General features: G+C 45.1%; 1 protein-coding gene across 1 annotated transcript in view; it reads left to right on the forward strand.

The window, feature by feature from the left end:
* The window catches only part of LOC8041303 (putative phosphoenolpyruvate synthase), a 394011-nt gene that overhangs the window by 129515 nt on the left and 251011 nt on the right, over nucleotides 1–13485 (forward strand). The window contains exon 8 of the mRNA XM_040214093.3: nucleotides 5224–5270. Coding sequence (XP_040070027.1) covers nucleotides 5224–5270 — 47 coding nt within the window. The remainder of the gene's footprint in view (nucleotides 1–5223; nucleotides 5271–13485) is intronic.

The raw sequence follows: 13485 nt of genomic DNA on the forward strand, positions 1-13485 counted from the left end.
TTTCCCTCACGTTGCGTATTCAAAATATTTTTTAATATACTCAACGCGGAGATTTATATCTTCGACAGTAAACGCTCGTTTAAAAATACCATAAGCATTCAGCTTTATTAGGATCACTGTTTTTGTGTTTCCTTTTTGTACAAAAAGTGTATTTGTGTGTACCAGCATTCAGGCCTCGGCGGTTCCTGGACACAAGAAAAAAAAGAATAAAGAACACAGCAGCGTCGTTTTATTCTACGGCGATTTTTTTCCCGTCTTTGTCAGGTGACCAGTTCGTTCACGTAGGATGATAGCACTGTGCCTGTGGACCTATTAACGCCTTCTTGTGTTCGTTAAATATGTCATGACTCTATAAAAAGTTTTCTTCTTTAAATGGACTAGTTGAACTTATAAATAAGCACTGACTCCCACACACAAAAGAAGATTCCACAACAGCCTTTCGTGGTGGTTTCATATATTTATGGGGTAACCCATAGGTAAAAAAAGATTGCAAGACGTGAAAGAGGTGGACTAGGCACCCAACGCTGGATAGGCGACGAGCCGGAAGGTTAATCAAGCGCAAGCCAACAGGACAAACACCTATAACAACAAAAACAAGACAAAGTACGTCCCATGCCAAAAAGTGATCTCCAACATACCGCTGTCGCGTGGACGTACCTACATTCGGCAAACGGGACGTTGCATCAACGACCGAGCAGGTGAACATGCAGGAAACCTAAAAAAACCTAACAGCACCTCGACACTTAGCTGCTCATTTAAAGAATGCAAGTGCCAGGTCAAGCTCGAACTGACATTCATCCTAGGACACCACAAAACCCGGGTCCCAAGACCAATTTCAGAGACCTTAGCTACAGAAGAAAAAGAAATTGCTGCCGTTAGCCTTCAGTCAGCCTACAGTAAAGTGAAAAGAACTTCCTGCGGGATGCAAATGTCCATTTAGATAAGAAAAAGAGGACAAAGTACAAAATGAACGAAGCAGAAGAAAAAGAAGACTTGACCAGAAGGAAATTGGCGACTCCCTCACCGCAAAAAAGAGGCGGGGGATTTTTTGTTTTCTTGTTGTTTTTGCCCGACTTCCTTAAGGTCGCCCTGGTGATATTCCACATTGAGTGGCAATGGTTACGGCGATAAAATCGGCTTAGAAGGGCGGGAGGAATCAAATGCTTGCCGTTTTAGACTTGGGCTAGGTGGCGCATGCCACCGCCCGTTTCAAGGGGTATAGCCATTAACATCCATCCATCTATATAAAGAACTTTTAGGACGTGCTTAACTTGAACATTAAATCAGAGTGGCTATGTGAACGAGTTGTTTCACATTTAAGCAATATACGAAGCAGCGCACAAAACAAACAAACAGCAGAAAAGTGCACAGGATCCGCGCTTGTCCTGTGTGCTTCTCTTCAATCCTCGTTGTTTTGTGCGCTGTTTCATTAACTGCTACCACGTAAAACCGTACTCAGCACCTTGCTTTCGAAAACTGTAGTCACCACTGTTTTTATTTGGCTAGTGCTCGTGGTCTTTTTTTTTTTTTACAAGCTTATTTTATTTCCTTAATGACTACCTTTTTGAAGAATATCATAACTTTTATTTCATTGTTGTCTAATAGCGCACGTTGCTCATTATGGTTTATTGAAATTCCGCAATGTGAAGCTGACTAATCTTCGTATAAGGTCTGAGGATTTATTCGGAGTTCCTTTGAATAAAAGTTGGCTAGTGCTCTAATATTTGATACATTGTGACTTCGCGTAGCAGTGCCCGTACCCTAGGTACCAATTATTCTAAATTATTTATGATGCTCACTGGATAATAAAGAGACGACAATTACTGTGCGTGTTCTCGAAACAAAGTATGCAATGTTTTTATTCCTCCATTCTCAACGAGAGCTTTTGAAAGGTTACCAAAACTATACATTTTTCTCATGCCTCCCAGAGAGGTTCCTAACTTATAGGGGAAAAAAATGAAAGCCATTTGCAACTCCCTGTAACGCCGAATTAGAGTGCATCTCTTGAGGAGGAGGAAGGAAGGGTACTGAGAGTCACGTGTTTTCAGGGGGGTAAAGGGTCACGTGACCTTGGGGGCAGGGGTCGACGGCGACGCCGACGCCGCTCAAGCCGGAAACGGGCGCCTAAGAGCTGCGCTCTAAAATGTCTAATCTATATGTGCCCGCACTAAATTTCCCTTAAATTCGGCACGTGACGAGTTCATTATTGAGGGTGAAAAAGCCGTAAAACACTCGTAATAATTGAAAACAAGTGTAAGTCTAATATCTATTTTATTTGTGCTTAGATCAGTGGCCCCTTAGGTAGAAATGTTTTCATTGAAACATACACGACAGCTTCGTCCTGTCGTGTATGTTTTATCCCATCGTCTTCGTCATTTGAGCTATTTTCAACATGTATAACATTTACTAACTCGCCCATTTCTCCCACCTTAGTACTTTTCAATTATCCACGAAATACCAACAACTAGGAGTGATCCCAATAGCATGCGTACACGCACTGCCGCTAACCCTATGCTCGAAGAAAATGAGATTACATGTCTCCAAACCTATTAAACAACCGTCTGTAAAACACACCAGGATTTGTGAAAAGTCTTGAAGTACCATGTGAAATATTCTGAGAGGTCGGAAATGTCCATCGAGGTTTTTAAGAGGCATGACGTACCATTCAAGATTTCCTTAAGGGTGTGAGAGGCCAGCCATTGTTTTGAGAGGTCAAAATTCTTTCTGCGAAAGCACATGACATACCAAAATAGTTTTAAGAAGTATGTGGGAGAGATCACGAGGCCCTTCAGGATATTCCCGCGGGCGCAGCTGCCGAAGTTGGCAGCGCGCCCGTGGCCTAACGGTTATTGCGCTTGCCTTTCACGCAGAAGGCTGGGGTTCGATTCCTGGCCGCGTCTACGCGTTTTGTTGACTGTGGAATGTGATGTTCTGGTAAATTAGAGAACCGCCTTGCTGAATCGAGGTTGGAATGTGCGGCACATCAAGCCTTCTACAATGAATGTTCCAGAAGGCCACGCATGTACAAAAGGGGCTCCGCGTGCCAAGTCGGAGGCAGTCTCGCCCCAGCGGTTTCGTCTCTGTTCTTACGCCGACTTCGACGCCCGCGACGCTCTGCTGTTATCTTCAGTTTCCTTTTTCTTTATTTTCGGGCACAAGTTCACCCCATTAAACGTTCAGTTAACTCAGTCATTCGCCGCCTCATCACTTGTCATTTGTGACAATATATGCGTCGGGGAAGTCGCTTTACAATTTTATATCGGGGGCCGCAACGAACGCTCGCTCAGTGTTGTCTTTCCGTCTCACGCGTTAGATATTTCTTCTAAAGCAGTTCGGCGTGTGGATAAGGGAGAAGGTCTTTTAGTGCCTTGTTTCTTGCGCCTCTCTTCCCGGCCGGATTCAGAAACTCGCCTAGCGAGCGACAAAGACACCGGAGACGCCACCGTTATGTCACCAGAAACGGCATTGTGATCGCGCTCAGGATTTCATCAACAGCATCGGATGTTGGTTTGCGTTCGTGGTTTTTGTTAAAAGTGCTACTGAGAGTGTGTAGGTTTACATGGATGCAACCGTAATGATTGAATTAGCTAGCGCATTGTGTCCACTTTAATTACGGCGACACCTCGTGTCGAAGGATTACTGCATAACCCAGGTAACCTGTCAGTCGTTTCCGGTTTGACCAGCGTGTCGGATATTGCGGCGTCGGGGGGATGGGAAGTAGAGGAGTTTATCGGCGACGACGTGGTCTGGACGCTGGCACAAGGTGGGGGGAGCAACATTGAAAGTCATCTAGCCTTTCGTTCTCTCCCTCTCCCATCCCCGCTTTTCACTCATTCGAGTCGACTCGCTAGACTTTACAAAAGTCTCGCTTATAGCGGCTTTGGGTTGAAAATATCAAACCACATTCTTCAGATGGATTTGATCGGACAACTACGCTACATGAGCTTGGCTAGCGAAATGAGAATTGGATGATCCGGTGTGCAAACTGGATTCGATGCACTATTGTCGCATCCATGAAAATGTAGTATGCGTGCGGAGCACCAGCTAGGTTTCAAGAGTTGAGCTGTCGTACATCTCAGGAATTTATCCAGCGGCATTGACTACCCCTAAGTATATTGCTTGTCGACAAGAAACTCAATTGCCGCCATTTGACCTGATAGCTTCTGTGTATAGCTGTTTGCTCCCGGATTTGAGTACACGTTGGTTCTTGTCTTTCTTACTTTCAACATAAATATAAAAGACGGACTATATTAAACTTCCAATCACGTTTTAAACTACTGTTTTTTTTATGATTCACGTCATTTGGGCGTCTAAAAAGTTGTAAACATTTTGAGGTGTCAACGACCGAAGGGTTTGAGAGGCTGATTCATTTTAAGTGGCCGAAGGGGTTTGAACGGCTGAAGGGGTCTGATGGGTTGAAGGCTTAAAGGGAAGAGCAGGTCCCATTACACATCAGTGCTAAAGGGATAATTTAAATAGGGATGCACCTTTAGTCTGTGCTAAATATTATTTTCAAAAAATGCTGAACTATATTTGCTTTCTTTGCAGCAATTGGGCCTTGCGCCCGCTTTGGCGCAAAAGTTATAAATTTGAAGAGCAAGTAAAATAGCGCCCGCAGTACCCAGATTATTGTCGAGCTCCATCGTTGATATGAAGTCACGAAAATATGCCCTTTGGCGTTGCCGTGATAAGCTACTGAGTGTATATAGCTCTGTTACTAAATCAAAGCTAGATTTGTATAAAACAAATGTGTACTTGGAGCAAGTGTCACTAGCATAAAGGAGGTCCTACACTGGAAAAAAACTCAATGAACACAGAAAGCCTTTTAGGGAGAATTTTTAGGTGACATCCGCAACGATAAGTTATCGATCAATAGAGATACTTTTTTTTACATAAACCATTTTATGTGTTTCAAAGAACAGGTCAAACGGTCAAACACACAAAATCAGACTGATCCTTTCGCTTATTCCTTCGTCTTGAAAACCATTTAAGAGTGGATTAGGTTGCAGATAAATCTGTTCAAGGCAAATTTTTAAGGTGCTCTCTGATGCTCAGTTTTTTTTTTAATATTATATTATTCTTTATAGAAATATAATGAATCTTTGTATTACAAGTGGTCTTACAAAAAATATGTAACCCACACTTCCAATAATGACTCAAGGCGGTGCAATTTTTCTGTAAGTAAAAACAAAAATACGCCTGTCAATTGTTGTTTCCATGCAGAACCGAACCGTTTTCCATGTGTCTTCCGAGAAGATTCGCAGCACCACGTAAGTTATTTAACACTTTTTGTATCCGTCATGCTCCACAAATACTTTTGGTTTCTCTTTTAGAAGTTTTTGATTTTAACCTCTGCTAACAGTAAAATACGATTCGTTTTCATGTTCCCTCTAGTAGCTGTCGAAACCTGACCGCTCAAGCAGTTTGTTAAAGGCGAATTAAGCCACGACGGTTTCGATTATGGCAAATATTAATAAGAAAAAGGGTTCCGTGTCTTCGGTAATGATCAGGAAACCCTGCGTCATTTCTTTTTTTTTTTTCTGGGGGGGGGGGGGGGAGGGGGGGGGTTGGGAGAAAATAAAAAAAAGCAATTTCAGGCTTGGAGTTGTCCTCATAAATACAAGCTTCGAGTGAATATCTGGCATCTGTTGTTTTACTGCGCGTCAAAGCGGAACACAGCCCCCTTTCAACTTTTTCGCAAAGCTGTTTTGTTTTTGTTTTTTTTTTTCAGAAACCACACTTATCATTTTTTGTTTCTTATCTAGTTGGTGCTGAGACTCCTTCCAAGTAATCTGGCTACACATGATTGTTCCCTACAGGTGTAGATATCGCTGGCCTGTGTGCTTTCTTTTCTCAAACACGCCCCAATAAATGTCCTTGTTTTTTCTGACACTACAAGCAAACACCGAGAAACACAAAACTTACTGTAAAAAAACAATAATTTTCGGGGCGAAGCTCCTTAGGGGCTATCCATATCCGTATGTCTGTCCGCCGTCGGGTGCACGTGCTCCTGCTCGTGAGCTCACGCGCTCAAGTGCTCAGGAGTACGTGAGGACGTGCTCCCGGCTCGTGTAAAGCAAAAAAAAAATGCATCTCCACGTGGTGAATGATGTTGATTGGGGCGAAGCTCTGGTGGTGCTTGTCTGCGTAGACCTAGGGTGCCTTCATGTGCGCTTTGCTTAAGGTGAAGATATCTGGCCATTTTGTCTCACACTTTTATTTTTATTTTTTGTTCAGAAGCGCGTGAAAGAACGTGTCTTTGCACGCGCTCGTGGCGCTGACTGTGCTACGGCGACATTTTGTTTTCGTCGATTTCTTTGTATTTTACCCGTGAGCGCGTGCTGTCGGCATCGGGTGCTACAAAGGATGGCATCACCCTAAACAGAAGGACATTGAGGCACCCTACGTAGACCCTGAGCCGCAGCATGCCGACCGAGCCTTTCGTTCGTTTTCATCCATGTCAGAAAGAGAATGCGTGATATGAAACGCGGTTATATACATAGACTCTTTACACACGCGCCAAATTACATCCACCATTGCTGACCTTCTCTTGTTTTACCGAGAAACCGAGCCATCAAAGACGGGCGTTGACGAGTCTGCAGAAAGACCAATGATGGGGGCAAGGACACGGTAGAATCTAAAAGGGCAATGACCGGCCTGCTAAGTTAATGACGAAGTGAAGCGAACGGAATAAGAGGAAACAAAAACTGTCTATTTATGCTGGAACGCAAACTGAATGATTTAGATAACTGCATCGGGCACTGATTGGCTCTTCTCTCGGGTCACGTGACATGACGTTGAAATGTAGTTTTTCCCTATGCAGTTCGGGCTATGCTCGTAAAACGATGCAGTTGGTGGTGACGTCGAAATGTCGTCACGATGCACTTTGACGATGCAGTTAACTGAGTGGTCGATGAGAAGCCGAAGATCAATCTGCATCGTAAAAGATGGCGACCCTAACATATGCATCTCTACTGTTGGGTTCGCCAGCGGATCGAGTTTTTAGAGATCACCGGGATGCTTTCGAGACGAGCAATGGGAGGTTTGTGGGCGAATACCGGCTGACCAAAGGGGTGACTCGCTGGCTGTGTGACCAGCTTCGCAGAAAGCTACAGCGTTGTCTTGAAGTGCCCCGTGTGCTGACGGTCGAACAAGTCCTCGCAGCTCTACGCTTTTACGCCGCTGGTGGCTTCCAGGGAACCGTCGGGAGCGACGAAAACATTGGTGTTCTCCAGTGCTCTGTGAGTCGCGTACTTGTTGATGTCACCAACGCTATCATCGATTGCGTCGGATCGAAGTGGCTGTCTTTCCAACAAACTCAAGCAGAGAAGGCGCTCACAAAAAGGAAGTCCTTCGAGCGATGCAAGTTCAGCGGCGTCATCGATAAATGTTCTAAATACTGTACTCTTACACGATTTAACACGATTGTGTTTTTAGTTGAGTGCACCCCATATAAGCCATTTGGCTGAGCGAAATGCCAAGCAAGCAACGGCAACAGGCTTAAGTTGAGCTTGTTCGTTCATACTTCAGGTGGATAGAGAGAGATATATGCTTTATTTTAAAGCAACTACTTCAGGTCAGGCCAGCTGAACTAGAATAAACATACACATAAAGAAAAGACCATACACACCATGGGACTAACAACTGATTTTCTTCTTCCTCCTCTTCTACTACGAACCCAACTTGAGGGAAATATTCTCTTTTCTTCCTTTTTGCTTACTACTTCACCGAAAATTTAACCTCCGAAGGAACATTTTTTCTTTCTCGTGCAGCACGAGAGAAGTTGCACTAACGCAGTCAAACGTAGTCAACAGGAAAAGTTTGTCGTTAGTTGTTTATACAGCAGGAGGTTAGTTTGCCTGAACATGGCGACATTGGTACCCACTGTAGATAAGCAATTTAGCCAGTGAAGTACGACTGCCAGCCTGGGGTCTTTAACGTGCATCACGCAGTACACTACCGCACGCCGGTACGATGCTCATCCAGCAGATCGAAACGGGCAGGAGCGGGGATTGAATCCACGATCCCGGGGTTCTGCAGCGCGAGCTTTCGCTCCACGTGCTCCGAGCTGGTGTGCGCTAGCCTACTCGGCTATTCTCTGAAATTTCCTGTAGAGAAAAAAGGAACGATGTAGTTTCAACTCAATCGCCACGGTTTGGCGACGTCACCGGACACGTGACGGTGCAGTTCTCTTCCGATGTAGTCTGTTGGCGATGGAGATGAGGCTCCTCCCACCGGCGACGTCACGATGCAGTTTCTCCACCGCTTTTTCCAGCACAGACAGACTAAAGGTCGGTTATGGCAGCGCCCATGCAGAGCTGCTGCAAAGCGTCTATACCACTGATCTCTACTATAGGGGGCTGGATGGCTCTTAGCTGCTCTCCGAGCCCGGCGCAAGTGAAGCCACCGGAAGTTCGGTGCTTGTCCCGGAAGTCGGGCGTGCGCTGGGCTTCCTAGTGCATTCAGTCGATATTTTGGACCATGTTTTTTTTGTGTCTTTGATGTGGTTTTAATACTCCCGTTCTGGATTAAATCCCGAGAATGAGGCATTTGAACTTGGGACATATTCACAATTTGATCAACTAGAATCTCAAAATGTTTACATTGCATGGCTTCCCATGATACTTCTCGGGTCCGCACGCGCTCTTACTACGCAACAAGCAGGCTCTCTTGAGGGAACAATCGAAAATCCAGCGCCGTCAACACTTTTCGAACCAGCACTCGAAAGGGTTACAAAGCCTGCCAAGCGCTCACTTCCGGGGCAAGCCGCTCACTTCCGGTGGCCTCATACCTGTTTGCTCAATGTAGAGTGCCTTCATACACACGCGCGCCTTTGCTTGAGTGGTGACATCTCAGCCATTTTTCCGCTCAATTGTTCTTCATGCCTTTTGAAGTGCGCGCGATCCGGTGTCACTCAGCTCGAGCGCGTAGCTTTGGCTAATGCATAGACGCCATTTTACCGCCCAAGTCATGCACCGAGTGCGCGAGAGCGTCACGCGCTGGCACATTCAGTGCAACAATGGATGTCTTCACACTGAGACAGACAGACATGCAGGCACCCTAGCTCAATGCGCCATCCAGCCCCCTCTAGTGGAGATCAGTGGTCTATACGCATTTGAGCATTTGACCGCCGCGTGACATGGATGAAAACGAACGAAAGGGTCGGCATGCTGCGGCTCAGCGTCTACGCAGACAAGCACCACGAGAGCTTCGCCCCAATCAACATCATTCACCACGTAAAGATGCGGTTGTTTTTTTAACGAAAGGAAATCCCAGAAACACGTACACGCTTGCTAGTTAATGTTTATCTTTCTAATTATTGTTTTTGTGACTATTAATAAATTATTTTGTTTACTTGGTTCATGCACGGGGCACACTAAGCGTCTTTAGAGCCTTAAAGAGTAACTGTAAAGAAAAAAAAGTGTTTTTTTGAACAGCCTAATTGAGACAAGCATGTCACAAAACAAATGATCCGCGAAAAAAATATTTTTTTAGCAATATTTACGTCACAGGACGTAATTTAGTCGGTGTCAGAACATCTCCACATTTGAAACTCCCGTTCTTTCGACCCCCGCGGAGGAGAGCTACGCCCCGCCCCTCACTCTTGGATTTGCTCTTTTGGGTTGACTTGGCTGTTGAGTTGAACGACGCAGCGTCTCGACTTCCCGTAAGATCTGGCAAAAACGCACGCTAAACATGGCGCCGGTATTGTTTTGGTTTGACGGTACACGAGAAGCTGCGGGGTTTGCGAGCGCATAGCGAAGACGTGACCGGAGAAGTGCCCCTCTGATGTTCCCGGAGGACCGAAAGTATTATTCGTAATCGTCGTGTGTGCTTTGAAAACGAAGGGAGTCACAGGGTCCACGAGTGTGCAACCACAAGCCAACGTTCACGACAGCGCTGCGTTGACTTCGGTGATCTCGTTCTGTTTGGTGCAACACGGCGATGCGACAAAGAACTGAAACGTTCGTGGTGTGTGTGGTGCAGTGCTTGGAAGTAGACACCGAACACAGAGCGCAAATTGGCTGTTGTGGGGTTGAGGTTAAACGGGTTCAGTCCCGTCGTCGTCACTGATCCAGTCAAATTGGTCTAGGGGACGCAGCGAGCGTTTTTAAAAATCTTCCTTCGTTCCGTTTCAAAATGTAGAAGATCCCGACGCATACCGTGAGTAAAAAGCTGCGGGCGTTTTCAACAAAATTACGTCGTTTTAATTGAACAATGAACTCCGAATTGTTGTCCTAAATCTGCGGTTTTTATGCTTCGTGTTGGATGGACTGTGTTTGCACAGCGACGCGTTGCGCTCATCGTGCGGTGTGAATAAATGTGGGCAAGATTTCCTACCTGCCCACAGATGCATGAACTGAGTCCATTTTTTTAGTAGTGAACATGGTGCTTTTTTGTTATTTTGGGAAGAGGCGTTGCGCATTTATTACGGTACAATCACTTGAAAGTTCAGAAATTGGGGAGGACGAGCAAGCTTTCCGAACTTTGTCTCCTTGCTCTCTGGCACTGCCCCTAGTTTCAAGTTTCAGTGGACATACCTACTAGCAGGTACACACTGCTCTAAAGCAGGTAAAAGACTGCGAAGTCGGGACGGTGCGGACTCCGTGTTTCGCGCTTTTCGCAAGGTGACTGGGGAAGTGCTTTTGCAAGGTATGCGGAATATACAACCGATTTTGTTATGCCCGTCGTTTGCGTCTCTCCAGCAAAACGAATACGATAATCTACAAAGCCGCGATCACAAGCCAAGATTTACGATAACAGTACATATTCATTCAAACAATTTACGTTAAGATGGTTCGCAAGCCGAGAAAAAAAATCTGTCGGCTAACGCAGAATTCGAACGTCTGAGGGCTTCTGCGGCCAGCTATTACGTAATCACGTGGCTGTGCCAGGTTTTTTACGTAACAGCTGTGTCTGGTCGCGGACGTTCGATGCCCCCGGGGCACCCGGTGCGAATCTCGATGGCCTCCGAAGCGATATGACAAGAACATAACTGGACACGTCTGTCGCTAAGCGAACGCTCGATTGCCCCCAGCCAAATAGCATTTCTTTCGGGGCGACATGGCTGCTGGAAGGCTCGCTGTCGGAATCACTCATCTGACATCTCTGAAAAGTCAGCATTTTCACGCGCAATCGCAAAAAAAAAGAAAAAGAACAGAACACGCTAAGCAAGCAAAGAGGAAAACGAAAGAACTGCGCTATGAAAGCCAAAACCCCGCATCGCTTCCTATCACTAACACCTGCGACAGCTGCTAAACACACACCACTTCACTTCAAGAACTCTCACTCAAGCATTTGGGTCAGCTCAGCGCAAAACACTCATCACTTCGGCGAAACGATCAGTCGAGGTAGGCGAGACAGGCGGGAGCGGAGACTTCGGCGGCCATGGAAGAATGGCGAAGCATTTGTTTGTTATGGTATGAATCCGAACGGAAGTGCCCGTCTTGTAAACCTTTTGTAAAGAATAATAACTCTCATCACATGGGTTATTCTTTAAACGTAAAAATATGCCGCTCAAAAGGAAATCGCAAAAAATAACAAAGGTTTAACAACCAAGACCAAAGCTGTCAATCAAACGCTTAGCCAATGAGAAGTGTAGCTGCCGATTGGAATTCAACGTCACTGAATCCCAACTTCGTGGCGCGTGATTTAAAACGAGCGAAACAGCCGGAAACTAAAATCAGTCTCACGCAATAAATATAGCCGTAAAATATGTTTTTCTCGCAGAAAAATGTTTTTTGACATGCTTGTCCCAATTAGGCTGTTTAAAAAAAAAAAAAAAAAAAAAAACTTTTTTTTCTTTGCAGTTACTTTATAAGGACTTAATCAGTTCGTCATACGGCTAACACTCTAATACCCTTGTTACACGGGCACACTTAACTGCGGTTACGCTAAGCCACAGTTAGCGCACAATACTTGCCGACAACATTCTGCGGCGATGCAGTCAGAGCTATGGGCGAACGTGCGCGGCAGCATCTTGAGCACCCATCAAAGCAGTGCACGCGCTCTCTTCACTTCTTTTGAAATAGCTCTCCGAGGGTATTCGCGTCTCCAGCTCGACGCTCGCCCTCCCGCGGCGGAAACGGGAAGCGCGCTAGTGAGGGTCCCCCGATTCTCCTGCTCAGCGGGCACGGCTGAACTGCTCGCGATCATGGCTCGCGAAATGTCGTTTCCGAATGCAAACAACACTCTTCACTGTCCCAACGTAGTGCTGCAGCCGGTATGGGATTGCACCTTACTGGAGAGTTTTAGTATTGCGCATAGAAGCAAACGCCAGCGGTGCGCGTTTGCGTTAGAGTTGCGTGCCCCACGTTGTGCGTGCGCCTCATCGATATGCGCCATCCAAGACCGCGATCTCGGGCTTCGCGCACGCGCAATGTGGAACGCGCAAAGCTAACGCAAACACACAGGGCTTGAGTTCGCTCGTATACGCACTATTAAAACTCACTACTGTTTCACCGGCTTCCAACGCCAACGAAACGTGCTGCAGTGAGCAGACGTGCAAGCAGGTAGGCGTTCCTTCGAACTGGAAAGCACAACAAATTTTACCCACAATTAATGTAATTTTACACGGATTTCTCACATTACCTAGAATGTTTTCACTGATTTTAGACTATTTTAATTTTATTTGTAATTAAAATGCAGCAATTGGAACCAGTGATGATAACTAGCACAGTTTTCATTCTCATATTTCTTCGCGGGTTTAAAATTAGATCATAAGCAGCAAATTATATTAGAGCTTGAATAATTACTTATTATTATTATTATTATTATTAATACAAATCGCGGCAATGTATGCCTCTAATTAACGCCAAGATCACGAGAATACTCTATTTAACCATATAGTCTTTCCAGAAAGGTATAATTCTGTTTTATTTTTAGCATATGAAAAACTCTGACATAGTTTCAAGATAGACAAACAGTTAAACGCTGGATGTAATATGAAGTCCTACGCGTCACGCGGTGCTATAAAAACACACACACACACTTCAGCTGTCCGACTCGGATTCCGTCTTGGGTTGTTGCAGTGAGAGCAGCGTTTATTAGTTTATGCGTTTCGTGGACATATTGTAAAAATTGGAATTATTCTCTTATTCTTGTGCTGAGTAATTGTCATTATTTCCCATGACAATTATCTGAGCGAGAAAAAGGCAGCGAAAACGCACAGATATCAGCACTGATTTTTTCAACAACTACGAATATCAGCCTGGACCGAACAGTATGTCACAAAATAACGTTTCCGCGAACAACTTTTCTAAGTAAATAATTACGATATGAGAAACATCTTGAGTCATGAAAGAATCCGAAATTAAGACCTCTGTCGAGAAATGAAATCCAAAATAGAGGTAAGTTTCGGTTTCGACCCAGAATTAAAACGCGCATCCTTCCGTAATTAATACGCTAAACACCGTTCTTGTTTTCAGGTTAAAGAGGTAACCTGCGCTCATAAAACATTAGCTTCCTCGTATTACCAGAAATAAT

The sequence above is a fragment of the Ixodes scapularis genome, unplaced genomic scaffold, assembly GCF_016920785.2.
Source record: "Ixodes scapularis isolate PalLabHiFi unplaced genomic scaffold, ASM1692078v2 PGA_scaffold8__174_contigs__length_109621045, whole genome shotgun sequence".
Taxonomy (NCBI): Eukaryota; Metazoa; Arthropoda; class Arachnida; order Ixodida; family Ixodidae; genus Ixodes; species Ixodes scapularis.